At 44.0% G+C, this 18,879-nt stretch overlaps 1 protein-coding gene across 2 annotated transcripts in view; it reads left to right on the forward strand.

The window, feature by feature from the left end:
- SCML4 (Scm polycomb group protein like 4) overlaps window positions 1–18,879 on the forward strand; it is a 110,223-nt gene that overhangs the window by 71,192 nt on the left and 20,152 nt on the right. The window contains exon 5 of one of the 2 annotated variants that reach the window (XM_036872023.1): window positions 995–1,189. In XM_036872023.1, the coding sequence (XP_036727918.1) occupies window positions 995–1,189 (195 nt within the window). Of the gene's footprint in view, window positions 1–994; window positions 1,190–10,453; window positions 10,645–18,879 lie in introns of those variants that run through there. The other variant, XM_036872024.1, reaches the window with a different exon arrangement.

An 18,879-nucleotide genomic window follows, 5' to 3' on the forward strand; every position in this document is an offset into this window, starting at 1 on the left:
ACCTATTGATCTAGATCTATCTATCTAGAGTTGCTTAAAAAAAATGAGGGTATGTCATAGGGACACAGGAGTCAATCTGAAAGATGCCAAAGACAAAAATTGGAATAATTTAGCAATAAGATACATAATATAGTATTGGACAACCCACAACACAAAATAAATATATATTTTTTAAACTTTTATTTATTTATTTATTTATTTTTGGCCAGACCACGTGGCCTGTGGGATCTTAGTTCCCCAACCAGGGACCGAACCGAGGCCCTCGGCAGTGAGAGCGCTGAGTCCCAACCACTGGACTGCCAGGGAATTCCCCCAGAATAAATATATTGAGTGTGCACTGATATTAATGAATAAAGAAATAAATAAATGGAGGAAATGGGACAAGTCTTCCTTTATAGAAGAATTCCAAATGATATAGAGACTCTTCCCTCTCCAGGAGGTAAATCTTAATCCCTCCACTGCCCTTAACTGTGGGTAGGACCTTGTGACTTATTTCCCAGGAACAGAATATGAAGAATACAGGGGAGAAATGTGGCAAACGCTGTCTTGGCCAGGAGATAAAGGTTAACATCCCAGTGATGAACTGTGGCTATCATGTACCACCCCCCACTGCCTCTGTGGTCTTCCTCCTCAAAAACTCATGACCCCAGTAAAATCATAAGAAAAACATCAGACAAACCAGATTGAGGGACGTTTTACAAAATACCTGACCAGTACTCTTCAAGACTGTCAAGATCATAAAAAACAAGAAAAGACTGTGAAACAGTCACAGACCCGAGGAGACTGAGCTCACACAACAGCTACACCCGATGTGGTCTCCTGAATGAGATCCTGGAAATGAAATAGGACATTAGTGGAAGAACAGGTGAAATCCAAATACAGCTTAGTTAAAAACAAAACAAAACTGAACAAACCAAAACCTCTTCCCCAGGGCTGATGGGCTGACGGCTTTCCCAGAGTCCCGCTCTGAGTCGCTGTCTCTGTGCTCTTCCAGTCTCCGCGTCCTTTGATGGGAAGCAGCACCTGCGGAGTCTGCCCGTGGTGAACAGCATCGGGTACGTCCTCCGCTTCCTTGCCAAGCTGTGCCGAAGCCTCCTGTGTGACGACCTCTTCAGCCACCAGCCGTTCCCCAGGGGCACCAGCGCCTCCGAGGAAGCCCCTGAGAGCCAGGAAGACAGGATGGAGTCAGGTAGGGTTTGCCCGTCTGTCTTCCTGGGCCTGCAGGTGGTTCCAGGTGTCCCCGCCCTCCCGGGGCAGGTGAGGCTGCCACTGAGGGGGCTCCTGGGAGCTCTGCTGCTGGAAGCTCATGGGCTGCTCCTCTGGGCACCCGGGGAAGAGTCAAGGCTGACCAGGACCAAGGACACCCCGACGGTCCCTGCCCAGGCTGCAGTGGGAAGAGATGGTTCCAGCTACTGAGAGCTGACATTATAGCTTCTAGGCCTATGTTATTAGAATTTAGACAATGAGACCGCATCACATGCAATGAGTGATTTTTTTTCCTCTCTTCTAATTAAGACCCTTGGGCATTTATTCATCATCGTTGAGTAATTGAAGGACTACTAGCCTCAGGAACAAAGAAATCCTGAAGAAACAAGGGCTAAAGAATTGATTACGTTGGTCCTGTCTGGGGGCCTCAGATTCCTATCCAGGTCAATAAAATGTGTGACAGTGTCTAACCTGGCAGGAATTTGACCTGCCCATAAATCACATATGTCCTCCAGTGAGAGTGTTTCTCTCTCATCACAGGATAGAAAGTGACCCAGGGGCTGAATGCCTTTTGTATCACCAGCCCCAGAATAGCTCAGCATAGGGAACTGGCCAGTGGGAAGGGCAGCAAGGCCACATGGGCAAACTTGCCACACCATTGTCTGCCCAATGGGCTGCTCCTTCCTTCCCCACTTAGCGGCCCTGAGTTATGGATTTGCAAGGAGTTGAACATGAGTCCAGGTTCTAGATTCCAGGTTCCCAAGGATGAACAGGCATGTTGCCTTTTTTTCTTTCTCTGGAAGCAGTGTTGTTGATATATAAAGAACACATAGACAGTGAAATGGAATCTAGCCATTATGTCTTTCTGCAAACACTTGCTGAACCCTTTTCTGTTCCAAGCACCATGTGAGACCCTGTCTTGGAATAAGGCAAATACGTATGTGAGCTTAGGAAAGTTTTTGAGGTATTGAGTGACCAGTATGAATAATAAAAAACTTACATTTGCAGGTATGTGCTCACAGACAGGCTTAGAGCATTCAACAAAAGGATACTTATAATAGGAGTGGCTATGTTTTAAGCCTAGGAGAACATCAGGGAAGGATAAAGTTAGATTCTAAGCATAGATTTTCTCACATCCTGTCAAGAGCCTTGTCTACAATTTTACTTTAAACTCTCAGAGACCTGGGAAACAGGAAGAAATCTGGCCTTTACAAAGAAATGTACCTAATTAAATATAGTCTGTGTGAGCAGATGCTATATACTTCTGTGTTTTTCTTGATGCCTCTATATGTGTGAGCTTGGGGAAGTCTTCTCATGTCTCTGGACCTCAGTTTCCTGTGTGAAATGATGGGCTGAGTTGCTCATGTATAATGTTCTGGTTCTGACAGTCTATGAATCTGGCCTCTCCTATAAACCTTAGTTGACTCAGAAACATATTGAAAGCTAACGTATCTTACAATGAAAATAGCAGATGATGATCTGTTTTCACTTCACACACCCTAAAGTCATTGTTACATTGAACAAGCAATGACCCATGGACATAATCATAAAGCCACATAATGCATGTCTTCCATTCTCCTTTTAATGAAAGTCTCCTGTGAGACCACTTCTTCCCTGTCCATGGATGAAATTCAGGGCAAATCTCGTGACTTTTCTGGCTCCTTTCAGATAACAAAACATTGTCTAGTAAATAATTAATATGTCCAGGTCAGTGTGATCATCAAACTTTAAATTTCACTCAAAGATGGAACTACTCCCCATTCCCAGCTCAGCCCTGCTTCGGACCAGTTGCCTGCAGCAGTAAAGGAGGGCATGGTTGGCTTCTCTCCACCTCCTGCCCAACCCCATGTTTTTGCCCCTTCCTTATCTAGCTAGTAATGATTCCCAATCCTTCCTGAACAGAGTGAGGGAAGGAGGGGGGGCAAGAGGTAGGAGAGTTTTTACTTGACTAATCCCACTGTGAGCTGGCATCAGGCTCCCTGGTTCTGGCAGGTGTTTCAAGTTGATTCTGCACCCTGTGGGCTCTTGCATGGGTCCTTTGGTGATCCTACCATCTCTCATCTGCACGTTCCTTGACGTGGACAAAGGTAACTCTTCTCTGGCTGGTCACTTAACAATTCTTCCCACAGCCTCAAGGCATCCGTGGGTACATCTCTAGCTTCTTTCTGCTGAGGCCCCCTTGTGCCTCCAGACAGTCCTATGGAAAGGATCTAAGATAATCTCACTTCAGATCTCTCTTCTGATGGCCCGCATCTGGTCCCTTAGAAACATCCTTTGCCCAAACAAACTCAGGGCGTGCAGGCTGATCTCAGCAGGCACCTCTCCTTTGTCCTGCCATCACAGCAGCCAGACTTTTTGGTTTCTCATGGAAATCAAGCAATAATCCATTGTGTCTCTTGAGCTCCAGGGACAGATATCAAGCTATTCACACGGCCACACTGAAGCCCTTGGAACACATGGGGCAGTTCTCTCCACAGTTCATCTTCTATTCAACCTGCTTTTCAACCTCTACAATTTCTTTTGCAGGCTGCATGTGGGTGGTCATCTACACATGTAAAACTGGCTTCCCACCACCTCTTTCTGCTAGATCTCCACACTTCACTCTGGTATGGGGAGACTATTGTCTTGCAGCTTCAGCAAAACTGAAACTAAAATAGTTTCATTTTAACTTCCTGTCCCAGGAACCCCGCTTCAGCTTTCCTTAAGTGATCATTGAGGAAACCTTTGCCTTGGTTTCCACCTTATTCTTTCTCCTTCCAAGCTCACCATGCTGAGTGAAGTTACTGTCTTCTTCCTGGGAAAAGTGTAGTGCAGCCGCCTCACTTCTTCCCTCGGCTGAGGCCGGTATTTCTGCCTGCAAGCTGGTTTCTTTCCTAGTTGGCTTGGCTTTGGAAGTAATGACTCCAGTTGTCTTCATGAGCCCTTCCCTAGCCTGTGGCTGCTCTGAAAAAATGAATTGCTCCAGTTCTTGTGGAAATTGTTCCCAATGCCCTGGGTGCTACAGAACCAAGCGCTGTGTGTTTCTTGTGTCTGGGGCCCCAGGGAGGGTGGAGGAAGCAGCTACGGCACGGTAAGCTTTGAGCAGCCCCCTGGCACACATCTCTCCTACCCGTCTGCCATGGGGCCTAGGATGACAGCACTAAAGAGTTTGCCTTTAGACTAAGACATTGCCTCTTTAGGATTGCCTTGTCAAAGTTCCCTTAAAGGATAACATATCAAGTTATTATTACCTTGGATGAGGAATTAGTTTATTACCCACTTTCCCACAATTGTGGCAAGAAAGGCAGGTGTATTTATAAGCGAAGGGATGGAGGTCTTCATTGATTTTAGGCTTCATATCCATCCGTAGGACCACGTCGTTCCTAAACAAGATCGTACAGTCTTGAACTCATTTGAACCAGATCCTGGTCTGCCCCAAGGTTGTTCAGTCAAAGCTGGAGTGTTCCAGGTTTGGTGCCACACAGTTAGAGGGTTTGTCAACACTCATTAGGACATTTCCAAAAGACAGTTAATCAGACAATAAGAAAATGCCATGCCATGACACATAAGGAACTATATAAAAAAATGGATGATTTGAGGAAGACACAATTTTCTGTTCCAGGATATGACAGCAGGTCATGTGGATCTGTTCTCTGTGGCCCTGAAGATAGATTTAATTAAACCTCACGTCTTGCCACTCAAACTCTGGTCAGGAGCACTGTCATAACCTGAGAAAGGAAAAGCTCAGTGGCACTCCCTCACTCCTTCACCACAGGTCCCAGGTGTTTTGAAGACACGTTAAAGTTGGAGAAGCCTGGGTTTCAGGAATACTTTCCCACGTAGAGGACTTGGCAGCTGACTAACCAGGTGGAACTCTCAGAAGACAGTTCCCTCAGGAGTCAGGTGGGATTGACATTGTAAAGAACTTTGAAAAGTCAAAGCCATTCAGAAGTAGAAGGAGCTGCTTGGATGGAGAGATCTCCTCATTACTGGTGCCAAGTGCAGATATCTACGTGTCAGGGCCATTAGGGTGAACTCTGGCAGCCCAGAGGAGTAAGAGCAAGATGTCCTCTCTGGTCCCTTCCAAGCTGAGAGTCACGGCTGGAGGTGGCAGAGGAAGGCCACGGACAGCAGGAGGTGAGAGGCCCCAGGAGCCCTGGGGAGGGGTCCCCCAAAGGGGAAGATGAGGATACCGAGACAGAAGGGCTCACATTAGAGCAGAGAGAGGGCTTCTTCCAAATCTCTTCCTCAGACCTTTGAAAGATACACTCTGTCACCAAATGATGTTTCTCCTGCATTCAGGGAAAACCGGGCTTCAGACCCACTCAGCTGCCTGAATTCAGTCTGGAAGGTAGAGTTCTTGGCTTGAGACCAAGAATTTTAGTCATTTTCCTCCAAATCTATTAACTGACAGCCAAATGTTCATGGTTTCAGAAGAAGAGCAGTTCCCTGGATGCTTTAGGAGAATGGAAGCAAAAACATGGATTTGATAACATTTGTGGTTCTGTCAGAAGTCCTGAGATGATCATGGGGAAATTTTACCTTATCTTTGAATGTTGAAAAAAAAAAAGGTCTCAATTATAAGTAAGCTTTAGCCAGTGCTTCTCAAACTTTAATATGCCCTGGTACCACCCGGGCATCTTGATAAAATGTGGATTCTGGCTCAGGAGGGCTGGAGTGGGGCCTGAGAGTCTGGTTTCTAACAGGCTCCCAGGTGATGTCCGTGCTGCTGCTGGTTGGGGACCACACTCTGAACAAGAAAGTGTGTGCTGACGGAGTCCTTCTCCCAGAGGTAAATTTATTTCAGGTTTTCAGTAAAATAAGTCTATCTGTGCTAGGATGGTGCCAAACCTGTAAAAGCATTGCTGCTGAGGATGATCTGGTGCCCCGTGGAGGTGTCTGTGGGCTGGAGAAGAAGAGAGGGGCGTGAGGGGGCAGAGTAGTCAGGCAAGGTGGCACACGTGCAAATCCAGGTGAGAAAGAGGAGGTTTGCAGTGCTGGAGAAGAGGGTAAAAGAAAGGAAAGAATGATGACGGGCGAATTTCTCGGTGCGGCCTGACCACCACTGGCAGCAGGGTCTCTGTTGCCCTCTAAGCTTCCCTGAATTCCTAGAAGACCCTAGGGTTCTGTTCTCTCAGACTCTTGTTTACATACCCTCCCTGCCTTATACTGCTAGAATCTGGGTCCAGACCTCATCTCCCTGCTAGGTAGACTTGAGGGCAGGGACGTGCAGTCCCCAGCAGAGCCTGAGATGTAACAAGTCCACAGTAAATATTTACTGTTTCGAATTCTATGCGACACAACAGAACAAACTGTCTGCTCACCAAGCGTTGGGGAGATCTTCTCTGGAAACCACAAATGTGATAGCTGAACTCTTTTGCAAGATCTAGTTTAGTGATTGGTTTCCTGCCTTTTGAAGGTTTGACATGATGGGAACAAATTGTTTACTTTTTGTTGAGTAGCTTTTTTTGATACACAGACGGTGGGGGTGGGAGATGAGAAAGGACATTTATTCTTGAGACTTGATGTTTTCTTCCTTGGCTGGTGGTCTTGGAGCCAGGCACCAGAAAACTACTGGAGTAACAGACACGCATGGTACATTCTGCTGTGGTTGAATGGTTGAAACTTCATACCCAGCATCTAGAAATCAAATCTGCTTCCTTGTTAAACTACAAATTTGTCTAATGTAATAGCCGTACAGAGAATGACTATCCAGAGAATATCTCTCTTTCCAAAAGGTTGTTTATTTCTAAAAGGAAATAGAGCTTATCAAGTGGCATGAGTTCCATTATACAGAACTATCCATATGATCAGTTGGTAAACGTTTTCTGAGCTCCCTCTACGTGTGATACCTGCAGAGCTGAGGCCACTGGTCCAGAGCCACACAGAAAGGCAGCAGCAGGGTGGAAGCTGAGCCTAGGTCTTCTCCTCCCTGGCCCTTTGCTTTTGCTCCCAAGCCTATCGGTAGGGCCCCATTACCCAACACTTGCTGGGGTGTGTGTGTGTCCTGTTCCCTGGCTCAGAAGCCTGACCACACAAAATGGATGTTCACAAGTGGCTTGTGGTACCCCTGTGTCACTTCTTCTAGAAAAGATGTAAAAGAACAAAACAAACACAGATGCCCACTTAGCAAAATCTAGGCAGAAACTGCACTCCAGAGACATCAATTATCTTTTCTCCTTCTGGTTAATATCTTGGCCCCAAGGAGTGTCTCATCCTTATCCTTGTGCCCTAGCTACATCGTTGCTAGACGACATCCACAGGACAGGCAGAGCCTATCATCCTAGACACCAGGAGAACTTTCTCATCCCTACAAAACCCACACAAAGTGGCCTACTCCACCGACACTAGGTGTGGTTTGACCTGGTATTTTAAATAATATATGAAATGATGGGGGAAAAAAAGAAATGAAGGAAGGTGTGTGCAGGCCAATGATTAGAATATTGCAGAGCTATGTTCACCCTGTCATAGCCACGGGCCATGTGAACAAAATGAGCCATCAGGTTCTCAAGCCATGCATTGGAAAGGGGGTCATTTGGAAGGAGAACAAAGTATCAGTGTCAAGCTCAGTTCTTAAGAATCTTTGCAGGAAGTTTTGATGGAAAGGTGAAAAGAAGAATGTCCGCAAGTTCGGCAGCAAATATAAAAGGCCTTCCTATATTTTCGGACAGATGGGTCCAGGAGAAGCCCAGCCAGAGCTCTTACAGCATGGAATAGGGAGTGTTTGCCAGTGTAGAATTCCTGATCTTAGCTCTGCCTATGTGCCAACATGAGTTCATTTAGGAAAAGCTATTTATCATCCTTTCAGTGATATCATTCATTAAAGTATAATATCTGTACCTATTTTAAAACATTGAGCTAAAAGGGAAAAATGTAACCACTAAGGAAAACACTGGGTTTTGTAGAATTTGAAATAGATTTTCACAATGCTCAGTAATTTATTGGATCCCTTTGCGCTGTAATGCTTTGGTTCTCTTTTGAATCCTGTAGATATTGAGGAAGCACAAGGATTCAATAATTACTGGTTAAATGAATGAATGAATGTTCCAATTAAGTTGCTGGAACCTCCCAAGGTACTTGAAATATGGGATAAATAGGCTACTATTGAATCATGGTGACCAGTTTGGTAATATTTTAATAGAAAGTATATACTTTAAAATGGAACAAAAAGAAATGAAGATAACGCTCCTCTTGTCCAAGATCACAAATAAAGTCATTTTGTGGATTAAAGATGCCAACACCAAAGACTTGAGGAGCAGAATGATGATGGTGGTAAATCCCCAGTAGGCTTTCTACTGTTTGGGAGAGCTCCTTCTAGGAGAGAGTGTGGAGGAGAAAAAGAGGCTGCCAAAAAATAGGCGGTATGAGCTCTTTCTTCCTACAAGGCTGGTCTCAGGAATTCTCTGAAAGACACCCCTGCCCCTGCCCCATGCCTCTCTTCAAATAAAGAAATCTACTGGAAATCTTCCCCTTTGTTCCATGAAACTGTCCTTCATGTGACACCCCTACCCATCAATCCCCCATGAGCCACTCTTGGACTGGGGACGATGCTGGGGACAGCTGAGCCAGGTGCGGAAGGCCCTCTGTGTCTCTGGCAGGCCTGTCCAAAGAGGCTCCTGCCTTGATGGAAGAGTAGACGTAGGGAATGGGCAAGGTCTCTAAGGAGATCCAAGGAGATGGTGACCAAGGTCTCTGGTTTATACATCAGAACACAGAAAGCACAAGGACTGATGGAAACAAAGGATCAAGTATATGAGATTTGGCCATCCCAAAATCTCCAGGGCCCAGAGGAGCTGTAATTGGATTCTCTATCCTTTGGGCTGCTCCTCTGGACTAATACCCTGAGCCCCTGTGGTGGGTCCTAAGGTAATATCTGCAGGTTATCCACACCAGTATCTACTGACCGTGCATCAGAACTAGGGTTAAATTGGCAAACCATGCCAAGAGGGATTGAAGCAACTTTGGAAACCAGTAGCCTTCTAAGATAAACTCCATGAGCTTTCTCGTATTAGTTGGTAGTTTCTGGGTCTCAGACATAAGTAGTAAACCCTTTGATTTTGGAAAAAAAAAAAATCCCATAAACTTCCTGACAGAGAATTAGATATTCTATAGCAGATACATCCTAGCTGCTACCGAATTAATAGTTACAACTTCCAACCTAGATATGCAGAGTCAAGAGGAATGAAACAAATTCCCCTTTCCCACCTGTATTATTTATCTATTGCTGTGTGACAAATTACCCCAAAACTTAGTGGCTTAAAATAACATTTATTATCTCACAGTTTCTGTGACTCAGGAATTCAGGTGCAGCTTAACTTGGTCCCCTGGCTCTGGGTCTTTCACAAGGCTGCAAGCATCCCAGAATTCAACTAGGGCAGGATCTACTTCCTAGCTCATTCATATGGTTGTTGGCGGGACTCCATTTCCCACAAGCCATTGGTTCCTTGCCATATAGGCCTCTCCACAGAGCTTCTCACAACATGGCAGCCTGCTTCACCCACTTGAGAAATACAGGAAAGCCTTCCTAAAAATTAGGATGTCCATTTAGAACCAAAAGTTATATGGTGTTCTCTATTCCAGGGACTCCAACATTTTCCTGATTAAGGGTCACTTTAAATTTCCCCAGAGTTCTATGAAAGACCAAAAAGAGCGGCGGGGGGGGGGGGGGGCGCTATTGAGGAAACAGAGCTTGACTGTGGGAGGTCCCACACTCTCACCCTCCCCCGCCTTCTGGGAATTCATTCCCTTAAGCCTCGGGGTAGAGGCTTGGCAAAGCCGCAAAGAAAAGACCACAGAGATGGTGGTTAGGGAACCTGCTCCCCTCTGGAGACTGAAAGGGCATTCACTATTCTCAAACGGCTGACACTGGGCAAAATTGCCTTCGGGCAAAATTTCCACAAGAGGAAATCTTAAAGACAAAGTCTCAGGCAAACCAGCAACATTGGAAAGGACTAAAGAAGTTCAGGTGTCAGGGGGAAAATATAAATGTACTTAAATGGACCCAAGGGGAGTTATAAGGTTGATTCTGAGGGCTGAGTGATCTGAACTTAGAGACGAGCTTGAAGAGAAAATCTATACTGGCCAGAGACCAAGTTAATGGAAAATTTAATTGAAGCGAACGAAAGGCTAAGCCTCATAGGTGGTGTGGCCTGGTGCCCTTTGAACCAGGAAGGCTGGGACAAGAGGCCACAGGGGGCCCTAAGGGAGAACGTGATGAGCTTATCTGAGCCAGAACAAGGGGCGGGACCGAGCCGGAGTGAAGGAAACCTGCAGACCTCCACGAGAACCGCAGTGAAAGGCGGCGGGAGGGCAGAGAGGAGATCTGCTGGTTTCGGACACCGAGGAGTCCCGCCGAGGGCCTCCCTGCCGCCCACAGCCGAGCACGCGCTGGGCGCTGGCGGCGGTGCTGGCGAGAAGCGTGCGTGCGGCTGCCTGGTGGCGGAGACCCGGCCACTCCAGGTAGGAAGTGAAGCCCAGGTCCGGCTCTGAGCAGGGGAGGGGCTGCTCTACGGGGACCTGCTAGTGTCTCCTGGCCCTTCTCCCTCCTGCCCCCCTTCCTCTTTCTGCTTCTCTCCTTGCAGGTCTCTTTCCCTGCATTCCAGAACTCACTGGCTGTGCTCCTTAGGTGGTGGCACCTGATTAAGCAGAGGGGAATAGTTATTGCACGGTAATTCACGTGGCGGTGTTATCAGGCCGACTCTGTTACTTCCTTTTCTCATCTGAGGTGCAGGGCTAGGGACCCGTGGTGCCGCTATCTCTTTAAACAGCAGAGCCAAGGCGCTCACACAAGGAGCCCTATGGACACTGGTCCAGTGGTCTGACCTTCTTGTCAGCCTGGGCAGGGTCACGTGGCCTGCTGGGCTGGGCAGACCCGCTGGCAATCAATCCCAGGAGAGGCAATGGCTTTCAGCCTGGGGGGAGGTAGCAGAGCTGATTGTAGAAAGGGTTCACTCTGTGCAGCTGCTCCTTCAGCTGGGAAGTTGTGACTGATGTGAGGAAAGGGGAGTGGAAGGTGAGTGTGTGTGTGTGTGTGTGTATGAGAGAGAGAGAGAGAACTGTTTAGTGCTGGGAAGAACAGTGTCTGAGACTCTGGGATGTAGGGTTATTATTGCAGAGAGATTACTTGAGAATAATTTTGCAGACGGTGGTGTTGTCGCTTTTCAGGGCTTCATTTGGTTAGAGAATCCAAGTAAAGTGCCTTTTAAAATTCTTTAAATAAATTAAATAGTCCAAGCTCACTTAACTGCGAGCAGTTGGCTCTTGTGTCCTACCTGAAAAGGGGCCAGCACCCCCTGAACTAAACCTCAGGTCAGCAGGTCTGGAGTCTCTTCCATGTGGGCCCCTCTTTCCTCCCTGGGCTACTGTCGCTGCTTTGGGACTTTCTCTTTCTGTCTCTGGCTCTTGGCTTTCTCCTTCCTGTCCCTCTGCCTCTTCCTGCTTCTCTTTGGAGTTTCTGCACTTTCCAGGTGCTCAGCTGACCCTCCAGAACTGCAGCAGGATGGGCCGTGCTGGGCGTCCCCCAGGCCTCTGCAGGGGTGTGGGTGGAGGGAGGAGTCCACACAGTCCTGACTCAGACCCTAGAGCTTTGTTCTCCAAACAAGGAGGCTTAGACCTGGTGCAGGTTCAGGAGCAAAGGGGTATCCTTTGAGGCTTGAGTGGGTTTGAAGTCTTCTAGAGTATTTTTTAGCCTAATGGACAGGCTTTATACGTAGCAGCTGGGGAAACCATAGTCCACAAGCAGATTAGCTATGGTGAAAAAGGCACGTTAGCCTCTTTTGAATGTTCCTAAGACACCAAACCTTGAAAACGTGGCAGCCTTCTTTGAATGTGCCATTTGTGCCTGTGCCTTTCTATTTAAGCATGCTCTTGTGATCGTATGAAAGCAGATTAATCCTTTTTCTGGAGGAAAGATTTAATGATTTATAAGTGGCATCCTTAGTGTCTTGGATAGAGGCAGGAGGTTATAGAAGAGAAGCACATAAAATGCCTCTTGTTTACCCTGCTTTGCTGAGCTGGTGTGCACAGCGATGAAACGGCCTTAAATAGAGGCTGGGCTGGATCCTCTTGTTTAATGAGAGGTGCCAGGGTGACAAGGTAGCTCATTTCAGATGAGAAGTGATTTTCTAAGAATCCAGGAAAAAAGACTGGGAACGTCTTAATCTGTCAGCCCTGTGGTTTACCACAAGTCTGTGTGCGGGAATCAGATCCACGCAGGGCACTCTCCGCAGATGATCCCAGGTCTGCTGGCCCCATCTGGTGTTCACTCACCAGTCAGCCACAAAACTGCTTGAAAAGTGTAGTTCTCTCTCCAAGGAGATTTGGTCTTTTTTTTTTTTTTTACTAACTTTAAATAGTGGTTTTGGGTAACAAAGAATTCATGAGCCACACTTTATTAAATTCATCTTACCTGTATGTTGGATGACTTAATGGTTTTAATAGTATGAAGTGTAGGTACCCAGCAGTCATCGTTTTAACTGAAGCAAGAGGAATTGGGGTTAGGTGTAAGGAAGAAGTTTCAGGCAATGAGGTTTGTGGCACAATGACCTAACTGTGAGGAGATTGTAAGATCTCTTTTGGCAAGCTTTTAAATAAGAGGCTCAGTTATTTACTTTATTTTCCGCTCCAAATACCACCCTGCCTGAAGAGAGAATTTGGGGCAAGCTCAAGGCATTCCACCATTAATTTACCACCTTCACAATTTTTGCTATGTCTGACTAAAACCTATAGAAGTGTTTACTCAAGATATTCCTTTAAATGGATTCATTTCTTTTAACCGTAGCCTTTAGTCATCTTAAGCAGTGATACCTTATCAGTGAAATCATAGTTTGATGAGCTAACTATATTTTATTGCTGTGCACTAAAATATATGACTATAATAAAATAACGTTCACCTGTTTTTGTGTCTTCCAAAAAGATACATGTTCAAGTCCTAACCGCAGGTACCTGTGAAAGGGACCTTCTTTGGAAATAGGGTCTTTGCAGAGGTAATCAAGTTGAGGTCACACTGGATTACGGGCGCTAATCCAACGACTGATGTCCTTATAAGAGGGAAATTTGGGCACAGAAACAGACACAAAGGGAGAATGCCATGTGACCACAGAGGCAGAGATTAGAGTGGTGTGTCTGCAGCCAAGGAACACCACGGATCATTGACTATCACCAGAAGCAGGTAGAGGCAAAAAAGGATCTTCTAGAAACTGCAGAGAGCATGGCCCTGACAACACCTTGATTTCAGACTTGTAGCCTCCAGAAGTGAGAGAGAATATATTTCTGTTGTTTTAAGTCACCAAATCTGTGGTAATTTCTGCAGCCTTATGAAACTAATACACCTAAGTACCGCCAAGAATCATCTCCTGCTGGGCCAGTGGGACACTTTTTTTTTTAACATCTTTATTGGAGTATAATTGCTTTACAATGGTGTGTTAGTTTCTGCTTTATAACAAAGTGAATCAGTTATACATATACATATGTTCCCATATCTCTTCCCTCTTGCATCTCCCTCCCTCCCACCCTCCCTCCCTCCCTATCCCACCCCTCTAGGTGGTCACAAAGCACAGAGCTGATCTCCCTGTGCTATGCGGTTGCTTCCCACTAGCTATCTATTTTACATTTGGTAGTGTATATATGTCCATGCCACTCTCTCTCTTTGTCACATCTTACCCTTCCCCCTTCCCCATATCCTCAAGTCCATTCTCTAGTAGGTCTGTGTCTTTATTCCCGTCTTGCCACTAGGTTCTTCATGTCCTTTTTTTTTTTTTCCTTTGATTCCATATATATGTGTTAGCATACTGTATTTGTTTTTCTCTTTCTGACTTACTTCACTCTGTATGACAGACTCTAACTCCATCCACCTCACTACAAATAACTCCATTTTATTTCTTTTTATGGCTGAGTAATATTCCATTGTATATATGTGCCACATCTTCTTTATCCATTCATCTGATGATGGACACTTAGGTTGCTTCCATGTCCTGGCTATTGTAAATAGAGCTGCAATGAACATTTTGGTACATGACTCTTTTTGAATTATGGTTTTCTCAGGGTATATGCCCAGTAGTGGGATTGCTGGGTCATATGGTAGTTCTATTTTTAGTTTTTTAAGGAACCTCCATACTGTTGACACATTTTAACACTCGGGGAAATGCTGAGCCGGGTGCTCTGTGAAGGTCCTTTTCAGTCCTGTGGTTGAATGATGATGCCCTTCATTGTATCAGTCATTTTTACACTCAGGTATGATGTACGTGTCAGCACCCCTATTTATAAAGGTGAGGAAAAGGCTGTGTTAATCGGGTTTGAGCAGATGCATCTCGTCAATTCTGAATGGCACCCTGATGTGTGCACCTGAACGTGCTAATCACTCCCAGGCTTCCTGGGAGCTACAGGCTGTGTAGGACCACGGCTGGGGCTTAGTGATCTGTTTCCATGGCTGTCCACCTGGCCGCCTTTGGAATCACTGTCACATCCTTTGCTGGGTAGAGGGCTATTGCTTGATGCTCTCTCAAGTCGGTTTTACTTTCTGATGAATTCATTTGGATTATAGCCCAGAAGCTGGCTTTTATTACCTTTGATCTCACCCCATGGTTGTCAGCAGTTTTTAAACCAATAAGGTCCATATTCCCTTGGTCCCCATTTCCACATGTTGTCATAGGAGAACAATATTCCATCTGCATCTCTATTTTCCAGCTGTAGTGCAGATTGGTGAATTATCTGCATTCTCTACCTTAGACTATCAGACTTCCATAGGCATATTTAATTTGGATTTAAAATACTTAATAAACAGAATAAATGTTTTAGTTAGATTTTTTTCATTGTTTACCGTGCATCTACATGAAGAATTTATATTTAGTTCTTTATAATCTGAATTTTAACACATCTTCTGTGTAACAGCAGTCTTACTGCCCAAATGTCTACTTAATATTTATTGAGTGCCTTCTGAATGCCAAGCACCATGCCAGACACTGGGGACACAAAAAGGATTAGTATCCCAGACTATGAAAACTTTTCAATGAAGGGAATATAATGGCAGGCTTCCTGCTCACTGGCTTGGAATGTGCTGGCCCATAGCAGGTGCTCAAAAAATGTTAGTCTTCCTCTTCCTCGCTCCATTCAAGAAGCAGCCTAGTATCTGGCTCCATAGCCAGGTCCTTCCTGCTGATGTCTTCTGACCAGGAGGGACGATGCAATAGAGGCCATCTAGGGGAAGGTGCAGGGTTCCAGGTTCCTGAAGACATCGTTCAGCACTGCATTAGCCACAAAGGATGAGGCACAGAGCATGCATGCCTACCCTTTGCTGCTCAGCTTCCCTGTGGCCAAGTGGCCAAAGCAGTGTTGGACTTGACTGTACAACACTGTCAAGAATGTGTTCACAGCCAAACACTGGGCCTCTGCAATGAGTTTTTAAAAACAGCTTTATGGAGATGTAATTCATGTATCATACAATTCACCCATTTAAAGTGTATTATTCAATGGTTTTTAATATATGTGCAACTATCACCCCAGTCAATTGTAGAAAGTTTTCAACACCTCAGACACCATACACTCTTTAGCTAGGACCCCCGGTTCCCCCAACCTCCAAATCCTAAGCAACCACTAATTTACTTTTGTCTCTATAGATTTGCCTATCCTGGACATTTCATACAAATGGAATCATTTAATATGTGGTCTTTTGTGGCCCAGTTTCTTTACTTAGCATAACATTTCAAGGCTCACTCTCACTGTAGCACGGATCAGTACTTCATTCCTTTTTATGCCTGAAATTATTCCATTGTATGCATATACCATATTTTGTTTATATATTCATCAGTTGATAGCTTTTTGAGTTGTATCCACATTTTGGCTGTTATGAATAGTGTTTCTGTAAACATTCATATAAAAATTTTTATGTGGAAATTTCATTTCTCTTGGGAATATATATATATATTTATATACACACATACATACACACACACCTAGTAGTAGAATTGCTGGGTTGTATGGTGAATTTATTTTTAACCATTTGAGGAAGAGCCAGACTGTTTTCCAAAGAGGCTGCATCATTTTACATTCCCACCAGCAGTGTGTGAGGTTTCCAATTTCTCTACAGTATCACCAACACTTAGTATCATCTGACTTTTTGATTATAACCATCCTAGTGAGTGTGAAGTGGTACCTCATTGTGGTTTTGATTTGCATTCCCCAATGACTAATGATTTAGAACAAGTTTTTGTGTGCTTATTGGCCATCTGTCTATCTTCTTTGGGAAAATGTCCATTTTAAAATTGGGTTATTTGTCTTTTGATTGTTGAGTTGTAAGAGTTTTTTTAATATACTCTGGATATGAATTCTTTATCAGAGGTATGATTTGCAAGTAATTTCTCCCATTCTGTGGGTTATCTTTTCACTTTCTTGATGGTGTCTTTCAAAATGCAAAAGTTTTAAATTTTGATAAATTCAATATGTCTATTTTTTCTTTTGTTGCTCATGCCTTTGGTGTCAAATCTAATAATACCTTGTCAAACCCAAGGTCATAAAGATTTACCCCTATATTTCCTTCTAAGAGTTTTATAAGTTTTTGCTCTTACATTTAGGTCTTTGATCCATTTCAAGTTAATTTTTGTGTATGGTATGAAGTAAGGGTCCAACTTCATTGTTTTGCATGCGGATATCCAGTTGTCCAAGCATCAGTTGTTGAAAAGACTATTCTTTTCCTATTGAATGATCTTGGCACCTTCATTGAAAATCAGTTGAACATGACACATAGGTTTATTTCTGGACTCTCAACTCTGTTCCATTGTTCTATGTGTCTCTCCTTAAGTCAATACCACACTGTCTTTGTTACCATTGCTTTGTAGTAAATTTTGAAATTGGGAAGCGTGACTACTCTACTTTGTTCTTCTTTTTCCATGATTGTTTTGGCTATTTATGGTTCCTTGAAAATCCATATGAGTTTTAGAATCAGCTTGTCAATTTCTACAAAGAAGTCAGCTGAGATTCTGACAAGAATTGCATTCAATCCATAGATGAATTTAGGGTGTATTACCATCTTAATAATATTAAGTCTTCTGATTCATAAACATGGAATTTTTTCCAATTAAGTATTTAGATCTTCTTTAATTTCTTTCAATAATGGTTTGTAGTTTTTAGAGCATAAGTTTTATACTTCTTTTGTTAAATTTATTCCTCAGTATTTTATTCTTTTTAATACTATTATAAATTGAATTCTTTCCCAATTTCATTTTCATATTGTTTAATGCAAATGTATAAAAGTACAATTGATATTTGCATATTAATTTTGTATCCTGTAACTTTACTGAATTCATTTATTAATTTCAATTAATAAAAGTGTTTTATTGGATTCCTTAGAATTTTTTACATACAAGAGATAGTTTTACTTCTTCCTTCCCAAATTAGACGCCTTTTCTTTTTTTTTTTTTTTAATTTATTTATTTATTTATGACTGTGTTGGGTCTTCGTTTCTGTGCGAGGGCTTTCTTCTAGTTGTGGCAAGTGGGGGCCACTCTTCATCACGGTGCGCGGGCCTCTCACTATCGCGGCCTCTCTTGTTGCGGAGCACAGGCTCCAGACGCGCAGGCTCAGTAATTGTGGCTCACGGGCCCAGTTGCTCCGCGGCATGTGGGATCTTCCCAGACCAGGGCTCGAACCCGTGTCCCCTGCATCGGCAGGCAGATTCTCAAACACTGAGCCACCAGGGAAGCCCCCTTTTCTTTTTCTTACCTACTTGCCCTGGCTGGAACCTCCAATACAATGTTGAATAGAAGTAGCAAGAATAGAGACATCTTTGTGTTGTTCCTGATCTTAGGAAGAAAAGCATCCAGTCTTTTGCCATTAACTATGATGTTAAGTGTAGGTTTTTTTGTGGATGCCCTTTTTCAGCTTGAGGAGGTTCCCTTCTATTCCTAGTGTGTTGAGTGTTTTTCTCATGAAACAATGTTGGATTTTGTCAAATGCTTTTTCTGCATCTATTGAGATAATCACATGATCTTTGTTTTTTATTCTATTGATATCACATATTACATTAATTGATTTTCACATGTTAAACCAACCCTGCATTCCTGAAACAAATCCTACTGGATCATGATGTATAAGTCATTTTGTATGTTAAGGATTTGTTTTGCTAGTATATTGTTGAGAATTTTTGCATCCATATTAATGAGACATTGATCTGTAATTTTCTTGTGATGACTTTGTCTAGTTTTGGTATCAGGGTATTAGTGTTCTCATAGAATGAGTTGGGAAGTATTCCCTCCTTATATTAGTCTGCCTGGCTGCCATAACAGAATACCACATACTAGGTAGCTTTAACAACAGAATTTATTTTCTCACAATTCTAGAGGCTAAAAGTCTGAGATCAAGGTGTCATCAGGGTTAGTTTCTGGTGATACTTCTCTTCCTGGCTAGTGGACAGCCACTTTCTCTCTGTGTCTTCACATTGCCTCTTCTCTGTGCATGTGTGTGAAGAGGGAGAGAGCTCTCTCATGTCTCTTCCTCTTCTTGTCAGTACTTTCTTTTTAACCAGTCCTATCAGATTGAGGTCTTACCCTTAAGACCTTACTTAACCTCTATTTCCGCCTTATGGGCCCTCTCTCCAAATATAGTTGCAATGGGGGCTAGGGCTTCAACATATGAACATTTGAGGGGGACACAATTCAGTCCATAGCACTCTTTTTTTACTTTTTGGAAGAATTTGTGAAGAAT

This window comes from Balaenoptera musculus, chromosome 12 (genome assembly GCF_009873245.2).
Source record: "Balaenoptera musculus isolate JJ_BM4_2016_0621 chromosome 12, mBalMus1.pri.v3, whole genome shotgun sequence".
NCBI classification, from domain to species: domain Eukaryota; kingdom Metazoa; phylum Chordata; class Mammalia; order Artiodactyla; family Balaenopteridae; genus Balaenoptera; species Balaenoptera musculus.